At 43.5% G+C, this 20658-nt stretch overlaps 1 protein-coding gene across 2 annotated transcripts in view; it reads right to left on the reverse strand.

The window, feature by feature from the left end:
• LOC120059307 (protein kinase C delta type-like) overlaps positions 1-20658 on the reverse strand; it is a 45772-nt gene continuing 25114 nt past the window's right edge. The window contains exons 1-17 of one of the 2 annotated variants that reach the window (XM_039008275.1): positions 15740-15997; positions 13405-13537; positions 12633-12902; positions 9806-9974; positions 9176-9207; positions 8901-8986; positions 7797-7926; positions 5717-5817; positions 5510-5603; positions 5216-5340; positions 3301-3474; positions 2943-3034; positions 2714-2776; positions 2455-2593; positions 2110-2298; positions 1535-1663; positions 1-1367 (exon numbers count right to left, since the gene is read on the reverse strand). In XM_039008275.1, the coding sequence (XP_038864203.1) occupies positions 1209-1367; positions 1535-1663; positions 2110-2298; positions 2455-2593; positions 2714-2776; positions 2943-3034; positions 3301-3474; positions 5216-5340; positions 5510-5603; positions 5717-5817; positions 7797-7926; positions 8901-8986; positions 9176-9207; positions 9806-9974; positions 12633-12902; positions 13405-13513 (2061 nt within the window). In that variant the 5' untranslated portion in view covers positions 13514-13537; positions 15740-15997 and the 3' untranslated portion in view covers positions 1-1208. Of the gene's footprint in view, positions 1368-1534; positions 1664-2109; positions 2299-2454; positions 2594-2713; positions 2777-2942; positions 3035-3300; positions 3475-5215; positions 5341-5509; positions 5604-5716; positions 5818-7796; positions 7927-8900; positions 8987-9175; positions 9208-9805; positions 9975-12632; positions 12903-13404; positions 13538-15739; positions 15998-20658 lie in introns of those variants that run through there. The other variant, XM_039008265.1, reaches the window with a different exon arrangement.

A 20658-nucleotide genomic window follows, 5' to 3' on the forward strand; every position in this document is an offset into this window, starting at 1 on the left:
TTTAACGTACAGCATATTATTATTATTATTTGCTTTTTAAAATACCTACATTCAAGTAACACAAGACCCAATTTATCCATCCTTTTGCTAAAGGAATCCCCCCCAACACCCACCCATAACCTTCAAGACGAATGACTGCAGAGTACCATTACATTGACTCCCTCCAGTATGATGTCCCACTCCATTTCACACTACTGTAACGCAGATCTGAATCAGAGTAGCTGTGGTTTGTTCAGAGTAGCTCTGGTTTGTTCCGGAGAGTGGGGAAGCTGCAGTACCATTTACAAATCCTTATTTTATATCATGTGGATGGGCAGACAAAGGTGAGAGACTATCCATGCCTGTATAAATCTGTGCATCCTCTACTGGTCCTGTAACTTGGGTGTTCTATAATTTGTTTTTTATCACCCTTTCAATTGAATTAATTTTACCTTCCATAGGGTACGGAATTCGCACCTGAAAAAGTATAAACGTTCTTTTCATTATAAAACATTTAAAATATACTCGAGATTCATGCTGTCACTCAGACATATTCATTCATGCATGCATTTATGCACAGTAAGTGAGTGCTCCAACACACACACCCACACTTTTATATTGCTATCCTTGTGGGGGCCAAAAACTTGATTCCCATCCAAAATCCTATTTTCCCTAACCCCTAAATCTAACCTTAACCCCAAACTATACCTAACCCTAACTCCTAACCGTAACCCCTAGCCCCAACCTTAATTCTAACCCTAACCCCTATGCCTAAAATAGCATTTTTCCTTGTGAAGACCAGCAAAATGTCCTCACTTGTCTGAATTATCCTTGTTTTACTATCCTTGTAGGGACTTCTGGTACCCACAAGGACAGTAAAAACACACACACAAAACAATTATGTGAATGATGGGATGGGAAAGAGTGACATACAGAGCACACGGGTGTGTGAGAGAGCCACATTTGACCCCTGACATCCCAGCATGGACAATACTAAACAACTGTCTGAGCTATGGGGTGTGTGTGAATGAGTGTGTCGATGTATGTTGGGGGATAAAGTACAGTACATGGATTGATTCAAGGTTTGATCCCAAGGAAAATAAAGACACCATTATTGAAGGAACCACCACAGAGATAAATGCAACACTGGTTTCCCCCTCCTCCTCCCTTTCCTATGCGTTTATAATGGTGCGGTTGGAACGAAGAGATGGGGGAATCTTGTTGTGCCTTCATTTGTCCATAATGCATTCCATCTTGAGGTTGATGAAAGAGAAGCCTGCAAAGGCTGTCTGGTCCATAGAGTCGATTAGGTTCTTGTCCGTGTGGGAGAGGCGGGGCTTCTCACTCAGGAACTCCCGGTCAAAGTTGTTGCAGTCATTGGGGCCTTTCTGTGATTGGCAGAGAAGGGCTGTCAGTTCAACAAGAGACCAATGACACCATTCACAACACAACTCCAAATAAACAATTAATATGGTGTAAACAAATCTGAAAAGAGCATTAGGGTGTGATTTTCACTAGCCACAGTTCCATTATAAGCCAGAGAACCAGATCGTACCACTTTAGGTTTGAAGGGGGGGTCCACCTCTCTCTTCTCCAGGGCAGGCCAGTTGAGGGTCTTGAAGAAGGAGTGGCCACGAATGTTGTCCACCACACCTAGCCTGCGACTGGGGTCTCTTTCAAACAGCTAGGGATGGGGAACAGAGACACGCAACAGCTTTGGGACAAGCATCCAGCTTGGATTTAAGGTGTGTGTTTTTGTGCCTGCATGTGTGCAAGCTTGTGAGTGTGTAGATGGCCAGGGTTGAGAGGGATATAATAGCAAGGTAACAAGGGTGTGGAAACATGCTTGCATATGTAAGGGAAAATAACCTTTTAATCACAGGCAACAAACATTGTGTCATTCCAATGCCTGTCTTTCTCTGTAAGTCTAGGTGTGGCTGTGTGTGGATTTCTGTGTGCATGGCTAGTGTTGATGAAAGTCAGGTGAAATTGCAAGACTGATTGCATTGCTTACTAGTGGACACCAATCTGCCACCCACTGTCACAGACTTACAGGCACACAACATTGTGAAAAGGAGGTCAAAGTTGTGTGGGGAGTTAGTGAGAGAAGAGAATGAGCAGCAGCTGCACCTTCTCCAACAGGTCCTTAGCCTCCTTGGTGATCCAGCGAGGGTAGTGAGGCACGTCCATCCTGATGGACTCAAACAGCTCATCCTCGTCATCACCCTGGAACGGCGACTGGCCAATCAGCATCTCATACACCAGTACCCCAAACGACCACCAGTCCACGGAGAAGGTGTACTTCTGTCCCAGCAGGATCTGAGGATGGACAGACATACACATGGACAATGTTAAGAGTCATCTTCTACAGTCAGGATCAAAACACAGACTTACAAATACAGGACAGAGAGTGTAAATTGCTTTACAAACAGAATCCTACAATACCCTATCCTGCACAGACACAGTCACACACACCTCTGGTGCGATGTAGTCCGGCGTCCCACAGAAAGTGGTGGCCCGATTCTCTCCAAACACGTTCTCCTTGCACATCCCAAAGTCAGCGATCTTAATGTGGCCGTCTCTGTTCAGCATCACATTGTCCAGCTTCAGGTCCCTGTAGCAGGGAAGGGTTGGGAGGGGAGGGGATGGTCCATCTACTAAGCGCTAGTACAGGGATGAATAAGGGAAATCAAGTGCAAGGCCAGACGAGACCATAAAAGTTCATTGATCTCACCTGTAAATTATTCCTTTGGAGTGGAGGAACTGCAGTCCAATTATGATCTCTGCAGAGTAGAACCTGGGGGAGAAGAGTGGTAGAGGGCAAATTACTTCTGGTGCATCATCCCTACGAAAGGCCTACAGTCTGCCCTTAACCTGCTATAGAACTGTCGTGGGTGAGTTCTAAGTAAATAACTACTTCGTGTCTGGTGGATAGTGAGTTAACACTGTAGTCTGTCACTCACGTGGCTCTGTAGAGGTCAAAGCGACCCTTATCCTGTATGTGGAACATCAGGTCTCCTCCATTCAGGTACTCCATCACGAAAAACAGGTGTTCCTGGTAACACACACACACACACACACACACACACACACACACACACACACACACACACACACACACACACACACACACACACACACACACACACACACACACACACACAATCCTATCAGTTAAACTACTGTCTAAACACCCAAGTCGAATGACACACATCAGTCTGATATACAATTGTTCCAGGAGTGCTGTGTGTGTGGAGGTAGTGATGGAGGACGGTAAATCCTAACGAAAGATAAATCTATGGAGAGGGGTAGGGGTCTCACCCTGGTCTGGAAGGTGGAGTAGAGGTGTGTGAGGAAGGGGTTGTCCCAGGCCAGGGCCAGGACTCTCTTCTCCACCATGGTACACTCCACATCATCATCCATCAGAACCACATCTTTCTTCAGGGCCTTCACAGCAAAGTACTGCCCTCGCCCCTTCAGCTCAGCCAGCAGGACCTGGAGCACCACACAGGACAGGTGATATAGCACAGCCGAATACTCACGTTGAACATACTAAACTATCAGACCAGAGCAGGCCATTTTGTTAGGTTACAGCCTTATTCTAAAATTGATACAATTGTTTTTTCCCCCTCATCAATCTACACGCATCCCATAATGAATTTAGACATTTTTGCTATTTAATAAGACATAAAAAAATGAAATATCACATTTATATAAGTATTCAGACCCTTTACTCAGTACTTTGTTGAAGCACCTTCAGCAGCGATTACAGCCTCGAGTCTTCTTGGGTATGACACTACAAGCTCTCCCATTCTTCTCTGCAGATCCTCTCAAGCTCTGTCAGGATGGATGGGGAGTGTTGAGGCACAGCTATTTTCATGTTTCTCCAGAGACGTTCGATGGGGTTCAAGTCCAGGCTGTGGCTGGGCCACTCAAGAACATTCCGAGACTTGTTCCGAAGCCACTCCTGCATTGTCTTGGCTGTGTGCTTAGGGTCGTTGTCCTGTTGGAAGGTGAACCTTCGCCCCAGTCTGAGGTTCTGCGCGCTCTGGAGCAGATTTTCATCAAAGATCTCTCTGTACTTTGCCCCGTTCATCTTTCCCTCGATCCTGACTAGTCTCCCAGTAACTGCAGCTGAAAATAATTCCCACAAAATGATGCTGCCACAATATGCTTTTACCGTAGGGATGGTGCCAGGTTTCCTCCAGACGTGATGCTTGGCATTCAGGGCAAATAGTTCAATCTTGGTTTAATCAGACCAGAGAATCTTGTTTCTCATTGTCAGAGTCTTTAGGTGCCTTTTGGCAAAATCCAAGTGGGCTGTCATGTGTCTTTTACTAAGGAGTGGCTTCCGTCTGGCCACTCTACCATAAAGGCCTGATTGGTAGAGTGCTGCAGAGATGGTTGTCCTTCTGGAAGGTTCTCCCATCTCTATAGAGGAACTCTGGAGCTTTTTCAGAGTGAGCATCGTGTTCTTGGTCTTCTCCCTGACCAAGCCCCTTCTCCCCAGATTGCTCAGTTTGGCCGGGCGGCCAGCTCTAAGAAGAGTCTTGGTGGTTCGAAACTTCTTCCATTTAAGAAAGAATGAAGCCACTGTTTGTGGGAACCTTCAAATGCTGCAGAAACATTTTGGTACCCTTCCCCAGATCTGTGCCTCGACACAATCCTGTCTCGGAGCTCTACAGACAATTCCTTCGACCTCATGGCTTCGTTTTTGCTCTGACATGCACTGTCAACTGTGTGACCTTACATAGACAGGTGTGTACCTTTCCAAATCATGTACAATCAATTACATTTCCCACAGGTGGACTCCAATCAAGTTGTAGAAACATCTCAAGGATGATCAATGAAAACAGGATGCACCTGAGCTCAATTTCGAGGCTCATAGCAAAGCATCTGAATACTTATGTAAATAAGGTTATGGGGTATTTTGTATAGATTGATGAGAAAATGTTCTTATGGAATCCATTTTAGAATCAGGCTGTAACGTAACAAAATGTGGAAAAAGGGGTCTGAATACATTCCGGATGCACTGTAGCTACTCCAACAACAGATAATAACACTGGTCACATACTAACTAAACCACTACAGTAAGTTGGCTCTCAGCAGTTGAAGAGTGCCTTGGAACCTTTTAGACAAACCTTTTAGACAAGTGATGTGTTTGAAGGCCATTGAGTCTGTATGCATGGGTGTCAGTGGCATGAGCATGAGGAATGTAGCAGTGGTTGTACTGTACCTTGCCAAAGCTGCCCTTGCCCAGCACCTTGTGGAACACAAAGCTGTCAATGGTGAGGTGGGTCTTGGGGGTGATGCTGGCTGGGGCAGGGCCCTTACCTCCCTCCCACAGCTTCTCATAGCCTTCTGTTGAACACACACACACAAAGAGACGGGCATAATGTCAATAGATGCATACACACATAAAGACCCACAAAAAACGAAAGAGAACTAAAGACCTACATTGTTAAGGACCAAAATATTGTTTACTGCAGAATAACATGTGCTCCCAACTGCAGCAGTGACAGCTACTTACCACTAGGGCCCACTCCTGGGCTTTTGTTGAAGTCCTGGTAGATTCCAATGTCCGTTGACTCAGAGTTGTTGGATTCAGACCGTCTTGTGGATTTCTGAAGAGGTATAATGCTATTACAATAAGGTTATGAATGTGCATTCATGACTCCATAAAATACATTAGTATGTTTGAATGTGGGCATGACCATGTGCCCCCTGTCTTTCTCACTTGGCTAACTTGGTTGAGGGCCTCAGCCAGGAGTTTCTGGTTGATTCCACAGAGATTTCCCACTTTCTTCTCACATTTGTGATGGGAGTTCATGCCACAGTCTAACAGGAGAGAGGAGAGAAGAGTAAGATAGTAGCTGGGAGAAAATGGAGGGAAAGAAATAAGAGGCAGAGTTAAAATATTGGGTGGATTGAAGATTGTTCTCTCTATCAAACACCGTTGTAAATAAATACAACCCATATTTATGTTTATTTGTTTTCCCTTTTGTACTTTAACTATTTGCTCATCGTAACAACACTGTATATAAACATAATATGACATTTTTTATTTTTTATTTCACCTTTATTTAACCAGGTAGGCTAGTTGAGAACAAGTTCTCATTTACAACTGCGACCTGGCCAAGATAAAGCAAAGCAGTTCGACACATACAACAACACAGAGTTACACATGGAGTAAAACAAACATACAGTCAATAATACAGTAGAAAAATAAGTCTATATACAATGTGAGCAAATGAGGTGAGATAAGGGAGGTAAAGGCAAAAAAAGGCCATGGTGGCGAAGTAAATACAATATAGCAAGTAAAACACTGGAATGGTAGATTTGCAGTGGAAGAATGTGCAAAGTAGAAATAGAAATAATGGGGTGCAAAGGAGCAAAATAAATAAATAAATACAGTAGGGGAAGAGGTAGTTGTTTGAGCTAAATTATAGATGGGCTATGTACAGGTGCAGTAATCTGTGAGCTGCTCTGACAGCTGGTGCTTAAAGCTAGTGAGGGAGATAAGCGTTTCCAGTTTCAGAGATTTTTGTAGTTCGTTCCAGTCATTGGCAGCAGAGAACTGGAAGGAGAGGCGGCCAAAGGAGGAATTGGCTTTGGGGGTGACCAGAGAGATATACCTGCTGGAGCGCGTGCTACAGCTGGGTGCTGCTATGGTGACCAGCGAGCTGAGATAAGGGGGGACTTTAACTAGCAGGGTCTTGTAGATGACCTGGGGCCAGTGGGTTTGGCGACGAGTATGAAGCGAGGGCCAGCCAACGAGAGCGTACAGGTCGCAGTGGTGGGTAGTATATGGGGCTTTGGTGACGAAATGGATGGCACTGTGATAGACTGCATCCAATTTATTGAGTAGGGTATTGGAGGCTGTTTTGTAAATGCATCGCCGAAGTCGAGGATCGGTAGGATGGTCAGTTTTACGAGGGTATGTTTGGCAGCATGAGTGAAGGATGCTTTGTTGCGAAATAGGAAGCCAATTCTAGATTTAACTTTGGATTGGAGATGTTTGATGTGAGTCTGGAAGGAGAGTTGACAGTCTAACCAGACACCTAGGTATTTGTAGTTGTCCACATATTCTAAGTCAGAACTGTCCAGAGTAGTGATGCTGGACGGGCGGGCAGGTGCAGGCAGCGATCGGTTGAAGAGCATGCATTTAGTTTTACTTGTATTTAAGAGCAATTGGAGGCCACAGAAGGAGAGTTGTATGGCATTGAAGCTCATCTGGAGGGTTGTTAACACAGTGTCCAAAGAAGGGCCAGAAGTATACAGAATGGTGTCGTCTGCGTAGAGGTGGATTAGAGACTCACCAGCAGCAAGAGCGACATCATTGATGTATACAGAGAAGAGAGTCGGCCCAAGAATTTAACCCTGTGGCACCCCCATAGAGACTGCCAGAGGCCCGGACAACAGGCCCTCCAATTTGACACATTGAACTCTATCAGAGAAGTAGTTGGTGAACCAGGCGAGGCAATCATTTGAGAAACCAAGGCTATCGAGTCTGCCGATGAGGATGGTGTGATTGACAGAGTCGAAAGCCTTGGCCAGGTCAATGAATACGGCTGCACAGTATTGTTTCTTATTGATGGCGGTTAAGATATCGTTTAGGAAATGTCTTTATTCTTTTGGAACTTTTGTGAGTGTAATGTTAACTGTAAATGTGTTATTGTTTATTTCACTTCTGTTTATTATCTATTTCACTTGCTTTGGCAATGTAAACATGTTTCCCATGCCAGAAAGCACCATAAATTGAAATTGAATTGAGAGAGAGAGACACACAGAGACAGAGATGGCGGCCTCACACCTACCTTCACACTTGAGGCCCTGCTTGACCATTCCCCAGAGCATACTGCCACAGTGGTCACAGAAGGTAGGGCTCATGTAGTTGTGGATCTTGAAGCGATGTGGCATGTCGATCTTAAAGCGCTCCTTCTGGAACTGTGGATACACAGAGCTCCCGTCATCAATGAGCTAGCCCATAGTACCCATGGGCACTGACCCCCCCCCCCCCCCCCCCAAAATGGGTGTCTGTGGGGCCCCACAGCCCTTCTGAACCTCCTCATGGTGCCCCACAGGGAGCAAGGGAGAGGGGACAGGGGCACACACCTACACAGTTAACTTGTGGACTGACTCCACCCTCACAGCACTGACTTGCCAACCACTCCACCTGTACTGTTCCCATACAGGCTGCAGACAGGGAACAGGTTCACCTCTAACCTCTGAAGAGAAGGCCTCTCTATCCTAACTGCCACAGGTGCTATAGAGCTGATCCCACTGCTGCAAATACTATCAGTCTTTCTAGTACTTCATGGCTGCAACACTAGTCAAAAGTGCTCCACTACTGGTAATAACTGTCCTATGCTGAATCCACTGGCACCATACTGGCTACTTTGGTCCCGTGCTAGCTAAATTACATCTGAATAAAATGAGAAAAAAGAAGGAACCCGCACACGGCTCTTGATAGTATCACTGCTCTTTAATAAGCTTTATGTATCGGCCTCACAGCCTTTGTCAGAGCTCAGATGTGCGAGCGCCTTGTGAAATCTTAGCTAAATTACAGCTGGAATGAAGCACCACTGTTCAGTTTTAAACACAAGCCTATTGATTTGCCTGACACAGTTCTCCTGGTCTCTGATAGCTGTTGATTTGACCTCCCTGAAAGTGTCTCGTCTTGCCTATTGAGGGATGTAGAATAACGTGGAACAGTTCGCACAGCTGCATGACTCCGATGCGATCAGAGAAAACAACATGGAAAAATTACGACCCTAGTCAACATATAAAATCAAGGGAATCACTCCATAGAAAACTGATCTTCAAACACCATCTACAGTAGATTACATGGTGCCAATTGGCCACACAGTATTATATCCAGGTTTTTTATATGTTTTGGGAGGTGAGGTCATGTTGCTCACCATAGTGTCTCTGCTGTTGGCTGCTGTTCCTGTGCACCTCCCGATGATTTTGTCAATACATTTCTTGTGGATGGCGGCGTTGCATTCTGAGACAGAGATTAAGCCACATTAGGGAAAGCTGCTAGTTAAGATATTCACTTATTGATATGAGAAATGCGTGTATATTTTGGGAGTAAATTATTGCAGAGTGAACGCTTTGGATGTTTCACTCCAAGCACCAAAACAACTTCCATATAGTGAAACATTTTAACGGCAAGGGGGTCAGAGACACTCACGTCTGCACTTGTAGCCTTGCTTGTTGAATCCCCTGTTTGGAAAGAAAAACAGGGTGAAGATTCATACAATAAATTACTAATCGTTGTGCACTTCTCCCAAAAGGCATACTGACAGATAGTAAGAATATCTCAATATAAAGTATTGACAGTGACAATAAACAAATGGTAGTTCAACAGAATGAGAGGAGAGACATTCATTCATCTTTTGCACAACCTGTCACCATAAGGCACCAATAACAACTTTCTTCTCTGGCAGGAAGGGGGCAGCCCTGCACTAGTAATTGTGCTGACATTGTTGGAACATTGCAGCAACACCCTGTGGGTTTTCCCCAGACAGCGACTCACACTGCTCACAGAACAGGCGCTGCCAGCCAGTCTTACTGTTATTGTTGGACAGACTGCTCCAGTTATGGATCAATTAGAGCTGTTAATTGGTCTACTTAGAGACCCCATGGGGGGCTGGTTTTGGGGTAATCAGTCGACTGTACTGTGGTTAACTGCTAAGCCAAGGCATAATACCATTGTGTAGCAAAACGACACTTGTAAAACAGGTTGAAAGCTCAACGGTCTTTGTCATGGTCAGTGTGGTGGTCACGGTGGTGTATGGATGGGGTGGTCTGCGTCTCTCACCAGACAAACTCCCGGCAGACAGAGCAGAAGGTGGGCTGTCCAAAGAAGGTGGCTGTGAACTCATGGTTCTTGATGAAGTGGACCTTGGCCTGTTTCATGGCTCCTCTCCTTCGGGTCAGTGTCATCGCCCCGTCCTCCTCTTCACGCCCCTTCACGTTCGACTTAAACGCTGCTCGGCACACATAACAATATTACAATTAATTATTCTATGTACTCAATCATATACCATTGGGTCTGCTGTGGGTGATATTATTAGATAGTGTGTTACATTGTGAGCTAAAAATGGTACCTTGGTGAAAATTAAAAGAGTTTGAAACAATAGAAAATGACTCAAGTAAAACTGAGTCACCCAGTAAAATACTAATTGAGTAAAAGTCTAAAAGTATTTGATTTTAAATATACTTCAGTAAATGTAATTGCTAAAATATACTTAAGTATCAAAAGTAAGAATAATTTTACATTTCTTATATTAAGCAAACCATACAACTTGTGTTTTTTGAAATGTACGGATAGTCAGGGGCACACTCCAACATAATTTACAAACAAAGCATGTGTATTTAGTGAGTGCCAGATCAGAGGCAATATGACCAGGGATGTTCTCTTGATAAGTGTGAATTGGACCATTTTCCTGTCCTGCTAAACATTCAAAATGTAACGAGTACATTTGGGTGTCAAGGAAAATGTATGGAGTAAAAAGTACATCATTACAGGAATGCAGTGAAGTAAAAGTAAAAGTAGTAAAAAATATAAAACCGTAAAGTAAAATACAAAAACACGACTTAAGTAATACTTAAGTACTTTACACTACTGCAAAACATAATAATGTGCCCTGTATCTACATTGTTATATTCTAAACCCACATAAATGATTGACCGTGTACACAGATATCTCAGCATTAGAGATTATTGCTTATTAAAGACATGCTCTGGAACTTTGGCGACTACTAAGTATTTGTTATCCTCCTGCTTTGGGCTGGATGTGTCAATGTGTAGTTCATAAAGTGCATTCGGAAAGTATTACAGCATATTCTAAAATGTATTAAATCGATTTTCCCCCCCATCAATCTACATACAATACCCCATAACGACAAAGTAAAAACAGGTTTTTAGAAATGTTTGCAAATGTATTAAAAAAAGGAGTAAATATCACATTTACATAATTATTCAGACCATTTACTCAGTACTTTGCTGAAGCACCTTTGGCAATGATTACAGCCTCGTCTTCTTGGGTATGACACTACAAGCTTGGGACACCTGTAATTCGGGAGTTTCTTCCATTCTTCCCTGCAGATCCTCTCAAGCCCTGTCTGGGATGGGGAGCGTTGCTGCACAGCTATTTTCAGGTCTCTCCCCCTAGCAATTAGAGTTCTAGCCAATAAACTTCAGCCCCTCACCATTTGAGTGACAGCTAGCAAGATGCACACACAGCAGAGTGAGAGAGCGCAATGACTTTTGGTGCACATATGTGACATAAAATATGACATTTTCAGGGGACACTTTTGGCTCGAGAGTGCTACTTTCAGAACTACTGGCTAAAAATTATGCAAAAGTACTGGAGAATCTCTTTAAACATCAAATCATCAAATTGAGGAAGATTATGGAAAAGTCATCTAAACAATGAGGTCAGGTCACAATTGTTTGACTTTCAGAGTAAACAGTGAGAATGGCAAAATGTGGCTGCAGCTGATGCAAACCAGAGATAGAAGAGAAAAGCGAGATACTTTGCTCCCAAATCTTTTGCTGATCGGGGAGGGCCACTCTGATCTACTTGTCCCCGGCCCGCAGAGGGGGTGCCCCAGAGAGATACATCGCACTGACTAATTTTTCAGGGTTGGGCGAGGACACTAAGTACACCAGAGCCAGCTGTTCCCTCTTTCAATGAGCATGCCAGATATTATGGAGAAACTGCCAGTTCACACGGGAACGTTTAGATGGAGTTTAAGGGAGGTGATACGTGAAAGGTGTTTGTTTTGAATAATCTTGTTGTATGTATTGTATTGATATTATGTATTGTATGTTCATGGGGCTCCCTTGCAAATGAGACCCTGGTTTCACGCAAGAGAGGGAAAGCCCACTTACACAGACAGGAACCATGACAATTTTTGTCATTAGTGAATGGCCTGAGTAAACAATCTTATTTATTCACCATATTTGACACAAGCCAAGGGGACTCGGTCAAAGGTCATGGAAAGAAAACAAAGAGAGAGGCGTGAGAGAGGTAAACAAAGAAAATAAAACTGAAATGAGGACTGTGAGAAGACACAAAAGAGGGTGAGGGAGGAGGACACAGATGGGAAGATGGAGTAAAAGACAGGAGACTAATGAGAAAATGGGAGACATTTCCTCCTTGCCATCTCATTCCTTTGACTGGTGTGTATGTTTAGAGAGGAGATGCTCCCACCTGCCAACTCTGGACACATGCTGGTGACAGTCGGGGAGAGAGGGTTAATCAGACAAACAGGCCTAAAAATACCAGTCTGAGCTGCTTTTCAGGAAAGCTGCAGAGAGAGGGGGGTATGATGAATGCTGCTCCAGCCTACCCCCTCTCCTACCCTGGGCCGACCCAGAGCAGGTACAGCCTGACTGGGACACTCTAACATACAGATTTCCCCTGGGTCTGGGTCCTATGCCAGCTCCTAGATACACACAATCCTCCTTCCAGGGCCTGTATGGCTGCTAAGCTGAGCGCCATGTGACAAGCTGGCCTGGCAGCCTGGAGGCCACTGTTTACTCTCTGTAGCCAGTGTGTTTGAGTGCTGGAGAGTACAGAGAGCGACAGAGATATACAGTAAATGCTAGATTGAGAGCCTGTTTGTTTGGCTTACTACCTGCTGTGTCTGTGTCCTCCACAAAGAACTGTACGACCATCTGAACCTTCCCAGAAGGCTGCAGGTCTACCCAGAATTCAGCACAGCCGTTGCCCTTCTTACAGCGCTCAGCCAGCACGGACACGCCCACCGTGGCCTCGGCCAATGGCTCCTCTGCGGTCTTCATCAGAACCACTTGGAGGACACGGCCCTCGTAGATGTGGGCATCGAAAGTGGACTTCCAGGCAGGGTACATAGTGGGTTTCCTCTGGACTAGGGTCTTCCCCCGCTCTGGAGAGAGAGAGACAGGTTACACCACCACCACTACTACAACAGCTTACACATGTGCATGACAAAGTGTGTTTGTCTACGTGTGAAAGGGAGGGAGAGAGAAGACCCCTGGTCATCCCTACTGACTCTGATCTGGTGGACTCACTAAACACACATGCTTCGTTTGTAAGTGATGTCTGAGTGTTGGTGTGTGCCACTGGCTATCCGTAAATGTAAAAAAACAAGACAATGGTACCTTTTGGTTGGCTTAATATAAGGAATTTGAAATAATTTATACTTAAGTATAAGAAATAAAAGTATATTTTAGCAATAACATTTACTTTGATACTTGAGTATATTTAAAACCAAATACTTTGACTTTTACTCAAGTAGTACTTTAGTGGGTGGCTTTCACATTTACTTGAGTAATTTTCTATTAAGGTATCTTTACTTTTACTCAAGTATGACAATTGGGTACTTTTTCCCCACCACTGAGTAGTACCCCATGGGTAATGCTACTGACCAGTGCTGAGGGACTCCTTCATCTTAATTGCACAGAAGGGAGCGTCAGTCAGGGGTGGCAAGACGCCCACATCAAACGCATTAAAGGTTATGCGTAAGAAGGGAGACATGGTGACCAGTCATCCAGCAGCCTCCTGTAAAACATAGACAGACACAGTCAGGATTATAATTATGAAATACAGACATAAGTTCACACAGCACACTCTTACACAACACATATCCTAAAAACAAGAAGTAGACACAGCTGTGGGCAGCGATTGCCAAAGAGACAGGAAATACAGAGGAAGTGGAAGCTACCCACTGTCACGCGCCGTGCTAATGCTGAAATAAAGCCCTTCATCAAGACATCACAGAGGGAAGAGAGACTGTTGTGAAAGACTCAGAAGAAAATCCCTCTCCCGTTCCGCAAACTGTGTGAGAGAGTGAGAGCAATACAAGCCAGCGAGAAAAAAGGAGAGAATCAGACAGAAAAATCAATGGGATCAGATTCACATGACATATTAATTCCCTGAGAGGGAGTGTTCTAAATCTGGTGCGCTGGCATTTCCTTCCCCTCCGCTAATAGTGTCCGTCCACCCTGCTCCTTTACATGCGTTTGTTTTTCTGGCTGATATAGACAGACACGGCTCAGACCATTGAGATGCAGTCCTAGGGGTCCTTCCTTGGGTAATCAGGCCAACCAGATCCCTACTCCTGCAAGAGCCTTCCATATCTGACCCAAAAAGGTTGAGGTCGGTCTTGCTGATATAGTGATATAGAACACCTACCGGAGCAGAGACCAGGACCATCATAGAGGAGAGGAAACAACACCGTGATGAGGTCTGTGAGCTCTCAGAACGGAGTGTTAGCACAGCTGACTGGATATGCAGCAGAGGACCATGGCCAGCATACTTTTGTGACCTTGACGTTCTTACGTGCCACAAAAGGCCTGACAATGTTGCTCATATGCCCCCAAAGCTACACTAACTACTAATTGTGCCCTGCGATAAAATCAGGGAGGGGACTGTGGATCTGTTTCCGACCATTAGTAGGTTAGTCACATGCGATATCTCAGATAGCACTGGCCCAATTTTAGAATTACAATAATTTGGGGGGTGCTTATTTTTGTCCTGTTACACACAAACGGAAACTCGTTTTTTTGCATATCCTAACTCGCCCTGAGACAACCGCAGGGAGTGGGGTCACGGTCAGGGGTCACCATTGTACAGCGCCCCTGGAGCAATTTGCCTTGCCCAAGGGCACAGAAACAGATTATTTTCACTTTGTCAGCTCTAGTATTGAAACCAGCAACTTTTCAGCTACTGGCCCAACGCTCTAAACGAGGCTACCTGCTGGCCAGAATTTGACAAAACTTGGGTGAACGATGAGTCTTGCCGTAGAGATCTGGCATTTACAACATTCCAATGATTAGCCCAGGGCGGGAGCTATAGTAATCTCGATTGGCCCAACGGGGGGCGACATGCTTTGTTTTCATATGACAGGCTGCACACCTTCAAAGGATCCATAACTTTGGCTGAATAAATGTGAACTGGTAAGTCCAGTAAGACTGCTCGCTCAGCTTACTGCTCCCAACAATTTCAAAAGGTGACAGCCGTCCTCTTCAGTTGCTTTTTAAAGAATTTCATGTAGTTTCTGGGATTATGACACCTCTTGTTCTTCCACTAGATTTTGTGGAATCCATGTCTTGCATAATGCAACAGGACCAATGGAGAGTGAGTGGTGAACTACCTTCTTATATCAGAAAGGCTAATTCAGAACGGAAAACTAGAGGAGCAGAGCTACAGATCGTATGAGTTAGCATGCCAAAGAGTGAGGCAGAATTAGCCTACATCATAATCCCCCAAGCAGTCATGAAATCCCACAGAATTCCTTCAAAAATTTCCACACAGTGGTTTTCTTATGAGCTTTGTGTCATAACTACCCTACTTTCCTCTTTTGAGTCTTTGTGTCATAACTACCCTACTTTCCTCTTTTGAGTCTTTGTGAGCATAATCATGTGGATTAACAAACAGTATTTTCAGAGAAGTACTACTCCCTTGTAACCCAACTAAGGATACATCTCATGACTCAAGCCACTTGGCTGTCCTGTGGCTGTTCATTTCAAAGCTCTAGTGTTACAATAGTGTAGTACTCTGTGTACATGTGATATTAGCAAAGGATATGATATGATATGGTCTTATCCTTTAACTTCTCAGCAAGCAGTGTATGTATGCACTGCCAATGTACTGCCAATGTACTGCCATAGTGGTACAGAGTGCCCTTGGGTGTAAAAAGTAAAAAATCTGAGGACACTGCTTTGTTTTCATGCTCATTTTAACATTATTTCATGTCATTACCTGGGTTAGCTAGGTAGTCTAGAACACCTTGTGGCTTTCAGCTCACGACGACTGGTAGATGTGACTGAAGTCAGAACTTCTGGTTTCATTAGGCTACATTAAAATAAACTGGTCCATGTTTGTAGACTGGTTTTCCTCCAATACCATTCTATGTAGGGTTACTGTCTGAGCTGGTTTAGTTCTAAATCGATTAACATGTCCACACTGTCTGGCTTGGATCTGGTTTCTCTGTGTCTGAAGGAGAGTAGTTTGAGCAGCCTGAAGTCAAGAGGGGTAAAACAGTTTTGAGTGAAACTCTCCCAGTCTTCCTTCGCACGCACGCACACAGCTTCAGGAAGTAGACTTTGGAATCAACCTGGGAACCAGTCGAAAAGCAACTATAGACTCAATGCCAGCGGTCAAACAGCTCACAGTAGTACATTGCAAAACACTGTAAAATACCAGCATACACATAGCAATTAAATTTGCGCTCTATTGTAGACAGGCAGCCATATACACATACAGTGCTGTAAAAGAGAGCTGTTGTCTCCCCAGAGAGAGTGGAAAACATTTGCAAATGCATCTGGGGAGAGAGTGGGCAGAGAAAATAGGAGAAGAGAGGGGAAAGAGGGAGATGGAGGGGAACAGTGGAGAGGGGCAGCATACTATAGGCAGGCTAGTTGTCATTTGTAAAAATTAAACATGACCAACATGCAGACTATGGACCTCGAGTGGGGAGTCAGAGACATCCACTTGGACAGACCACTGATAGAATAGGTTTCTGTGTGTTGGAGTCCTCAGTTGTGCTATTTAGATTAGGCTCTCATGTAAATATTACGCTTGTGTGCTGGAATTAAAGGGCCAGAGAAAGCATAAATATACAACTGGGATGTCACATTTTAGGTCTGTGTTAATAATATAGTAGCTACATGTGGTATGTCTTTATGGATGACACACAGTAACATGCAGACACAAGGAACGCTGAAAGTACACCAATGAAGAAGGAGTAGTTACTGGAACAAGACAGGAAAAAATGAGGGCTGGGTGACATACATTTCCAGTCAAATGTCACCATATATATCACCAAGGAATATGCAAATGAAACAGTTGTGACCTTCAAGGAAGTAATACTTAGTGAAATGAATACTTAGGTGGGATTTTTACTGGAATGTCTAGTTATGGTCTAGTTATATGTAACTATATACAGTAAATCCCTATGTAGGGTATATTAACTCTTCAGAGGACATGGTTGAAGGAGGAACATTTCTTGGAACAAGACTAGTGTGAGATAAAGCACGATTAGTCATACAGTACATCAAATATTCTCCACCAAGTATATAGGACTCCAGAAGACAAGTGAAACTTCCAGTGAATAGAACTGACTGAAAGAAGCGATTAGTTCCCATGTGACCACTTCTTGGTCTCTTTCATAATCTCATTCTACTGCTCCTTTAGTTCATTCTAAAAACAAATTATATAAACAGCAGCATGAGCAGAGACATAGCCACGATTATGTCTGGCTTTGGCGGTATACCGTCTTTGCAGTATACTGGGGTATTTTGAAATACTCAAGAATTTGAATTTTTATTAGGATCCCCATTAGCCAACGTCGTAACGTTAGCTGATCTTCCCGGGGTCCAACCCCAATTACAGTTTTTGACAATTGCTTACACCTGATTTCTGAAACTATGGCTGAAACTATGGCAAAACCAAACACTTAATTCAAAACTAATTTTAACTCTACTCAAAATTGTGCTTTTGCATCAAAACTCTACATACAAACCTTCAAATGATTAGCTCTTATACACGCCAACTACACACGGATGTGACAAATGTAAACCACTACTATCATGTGTCTTTTGCATGTTCAGTGTGCAGTGGAGTCCACGGCAGTTTGTCATAGCACTCACATGTACATGTGCACAAATATATACAGTATTTAAGCATATTCAGTATATATTTACACTATAAACAGAAATGCAAGGGGGGAAAAAATGTCATGTATTTCGTTCTCAAAACATTGTATTTTCATCCAGATTTCAGGATGAACAGTAACAGACAAAACAAATATAGTAGAAGATAAACAAATAGGATTGCTTCTATAAAGAAAAAAAACAATTAGGGTGCATCCTGTCTCCTATTTGGGTCTGGCCACAGCACCTCATCAATATCACAAGCGATGTTCTCTCTGGCTAAACAGCGGGGGAAGTAGCGTCTGGAGTGGCGTATCCAGCCCTGGCATGGCCAGTCCCCCCTCTTACTCTCACTCCTTTTCCTCTAAATCTCTCTCCAAAATTGGCCTCCATTGTTGTCCAAACCAAGAAAGAAATCAGAGCTTCAGGTTGGCTATGTGAAGAAATTAGCTAAAAGTGTTTTCACACGTGAGCACTGGGTGTAGGTAATCGTTAAATGAGTGTGGCATTTTGAATGGCAGTGTTTTCCAAATGAAACACAAGACCTATTAGTTTTGAATGATGTGTTTAATGTAGAGAACTGTGTTTAGTGTTCTGCACAAAGTGTGTTCTGCACAAAGTGTGTTTTACAAACTGAGTGTAAAGCAGATAATGTGCTTGCAGTGTTGCAGACTTGGTCTGGAGATTAGTTACATGAGTTAATGCTTTCACTGAGTGTGCCTCAACTATCACCTTTAGTGTGTAAGCCATTGTAAAAAAAAAACTGTAATAAGACATTACAATTACAAATGAAGACTTTACAAACATTTAACAAGTAGACAATACAAACAATTAAAATACCTGACAGGAAACACGTTGATACTTTCTATTTGCTGTCCAGTCATATGGTCTTTCACATTAGATGTTCTCTTATTTTTTTCTTTAAGGTGGATTTACTTTTTTTCCTGAGAAATATGGATTGGTAAAGAGTTCGTCAGCTATGGCTCTATATAAAACTTTAGATTTAAGGCGATATGTCCTTGCTTTGGGTTGTGTTATATGCCCTGAATTTACCTGTCTGGTTTGATGGTTATGCGTGTTGGTAGTATGTACCAACTGGCCTGAAAATTCCTTCATTTTTGGGGGGAGGTGTGCTACACCAGGGGTTCCCAAACTTTTGGGGGCTGGCTCGGGGACCCTTTTTGTGATAATTAATTTCTAGTTTATAGCAGATTTACCATCTAAGATGTGCCAATATGCATTTGGTTTGTTCATTTGCTAGCTACATGTAAGTAGCTAGCTTGCAAGAGCAAGCTTCTTGGTTACAGCAGAGACAAACGATCCCCTCCTGGTTCAGGATCCCTGCTGCCTAAATGTGTTTTGTGCATGCAGCAAGCTGTGAGTAGCCCTTTAAAATAGTAGTATAACTTTATGAGCTGGGTTGTCTGCCCTTGCAATTAGCATTTAGCTAGGGTCTGCTATGGGACTTCGCTAGTAATTTGTTAGCACTTTATTTCTCTCACTATAGCAACAAAAACAGTTTGGAATTAAATGACACCCCTTGTGTGCACTTCCAGTAATACTGTATACTCCGGTATGGTACAGCAACGACATGAACATCTGGATACCACCAAACCCCTCTGGCTACATCTTCATAAAGATATCTTTAGATAAGGGATATACATGCGTAGAGAGGTAGGCATGCAGCAGAGAGACGTCATTAGAGAGGGAGGGAGTGGCCTTAGCACTAACCACAGGGCCCTGCCCAAACAGGGCAGGCAGGTTTAGGCCGAGAGCTTCGTTTTGGCTACATTATCACTATTATGAGTTGCCCTGCCCTTCTTTCTATGGTAAAGGGACAATGACAATGACAGTGTGTTTGCATCATGCCATCATGGAGAGGTTCACTGTAATTCAGCATCGTTACAGACTCTTGGTTGCTACCTACATAGTATTCATTCCAAAGGTTAGTAAAGTAACCTTTGCCTGCTCACAATCAGTTAAAATCACATGATGCACACCAGATTATGTCATCAGTGTCTCTGGATGATGTCATCGGAAACATCTTTTGGATTACAAAACATATGTTGATGTTGGGTTGGTGGCTGGAGATGATGAATTTGATGTTGAAAAAGAGTGACATTTCCCTTTAAGAGTGGAGGGGATTGAGACAAAAGGAGGTCCATGAGAATACAGATGATCTTTAAAGGGTTGATAAGGTGAACAGCAGAGGGCATTTAACAATCGGTTCTGATGATAGGGACCAGAGGGCAGATAGACTGGAAACAGACAAGAGAAGATTTCCTCACCGATACCACAAAGTGCTTTGGCCATAAAGCCTTATATAATGTTACTGTATAGAATACTCTCACGAGAGGTATAGGCTGTTCAAAACCCCCGGAGCTTCTTTAAAAACACGCTAGACCAGAAACTACATTTCTGTTTTTATTACATGGATACAAGTGAAAAGTGAGGTGGGCGGAAAGACTATTTTAATTACTCCAACCAAATATTTACCCTTGTTTTTCGAATGTTATTACACATATTCTAATTGGATGCTATGGGAGATGGTTGTCGGGATGATGGGTTTGGACAGGTGTGACAGGTGTTCCTGGTTTTCTAGTCATGCCCTGTGGATGCCGTGCTGGGATTGGTCAGAGAGGAAAACCGGGAACCATCTCTGAAAATGACCCATTCCCACAACACATACAGCAAGCTGTTTTTGGACAAATGGGTGGAACCATACAGCTTTGACCATATGGTCTTTGTTACTGTAGACAGATAGAGATATAGAAAAGATGAGAATGACTACCAAACACCGTCCCTCTCACACATACTGTGTCTGCCGCTGGGATGGCTCAGGGTCTGCGTCTGTCTGTCCATTAATCAAAGTTCCTTGGTGTGATCTCTCTGTTCAACAGGGGAGGCTCCCCAGAGGAAAGGGAGGACCATCCTCCTCAGTGAATTCCATAAAAACGTTAATTGTAAAACACTTAAAAACTTATCTTTTAGATAAAACTATACTAAATATAATCATGTCACCAAATA

The sequence above is a fragment of the Salvelinus namaycush genome, chromosome 2 (genome assembly GCF_016432855.1).
Source record: "Salvelinus namaycush isolate Seneca chromosome 2, SaNama_1.0, whole genome shotgun sequence".
Taxonomy (NCBI): Eukaryota; Metazoa; Chordata; class Actinopteri; order Salmoniformes; family Salmonidae; genus Salvelinus; species Salvelinus namaycush.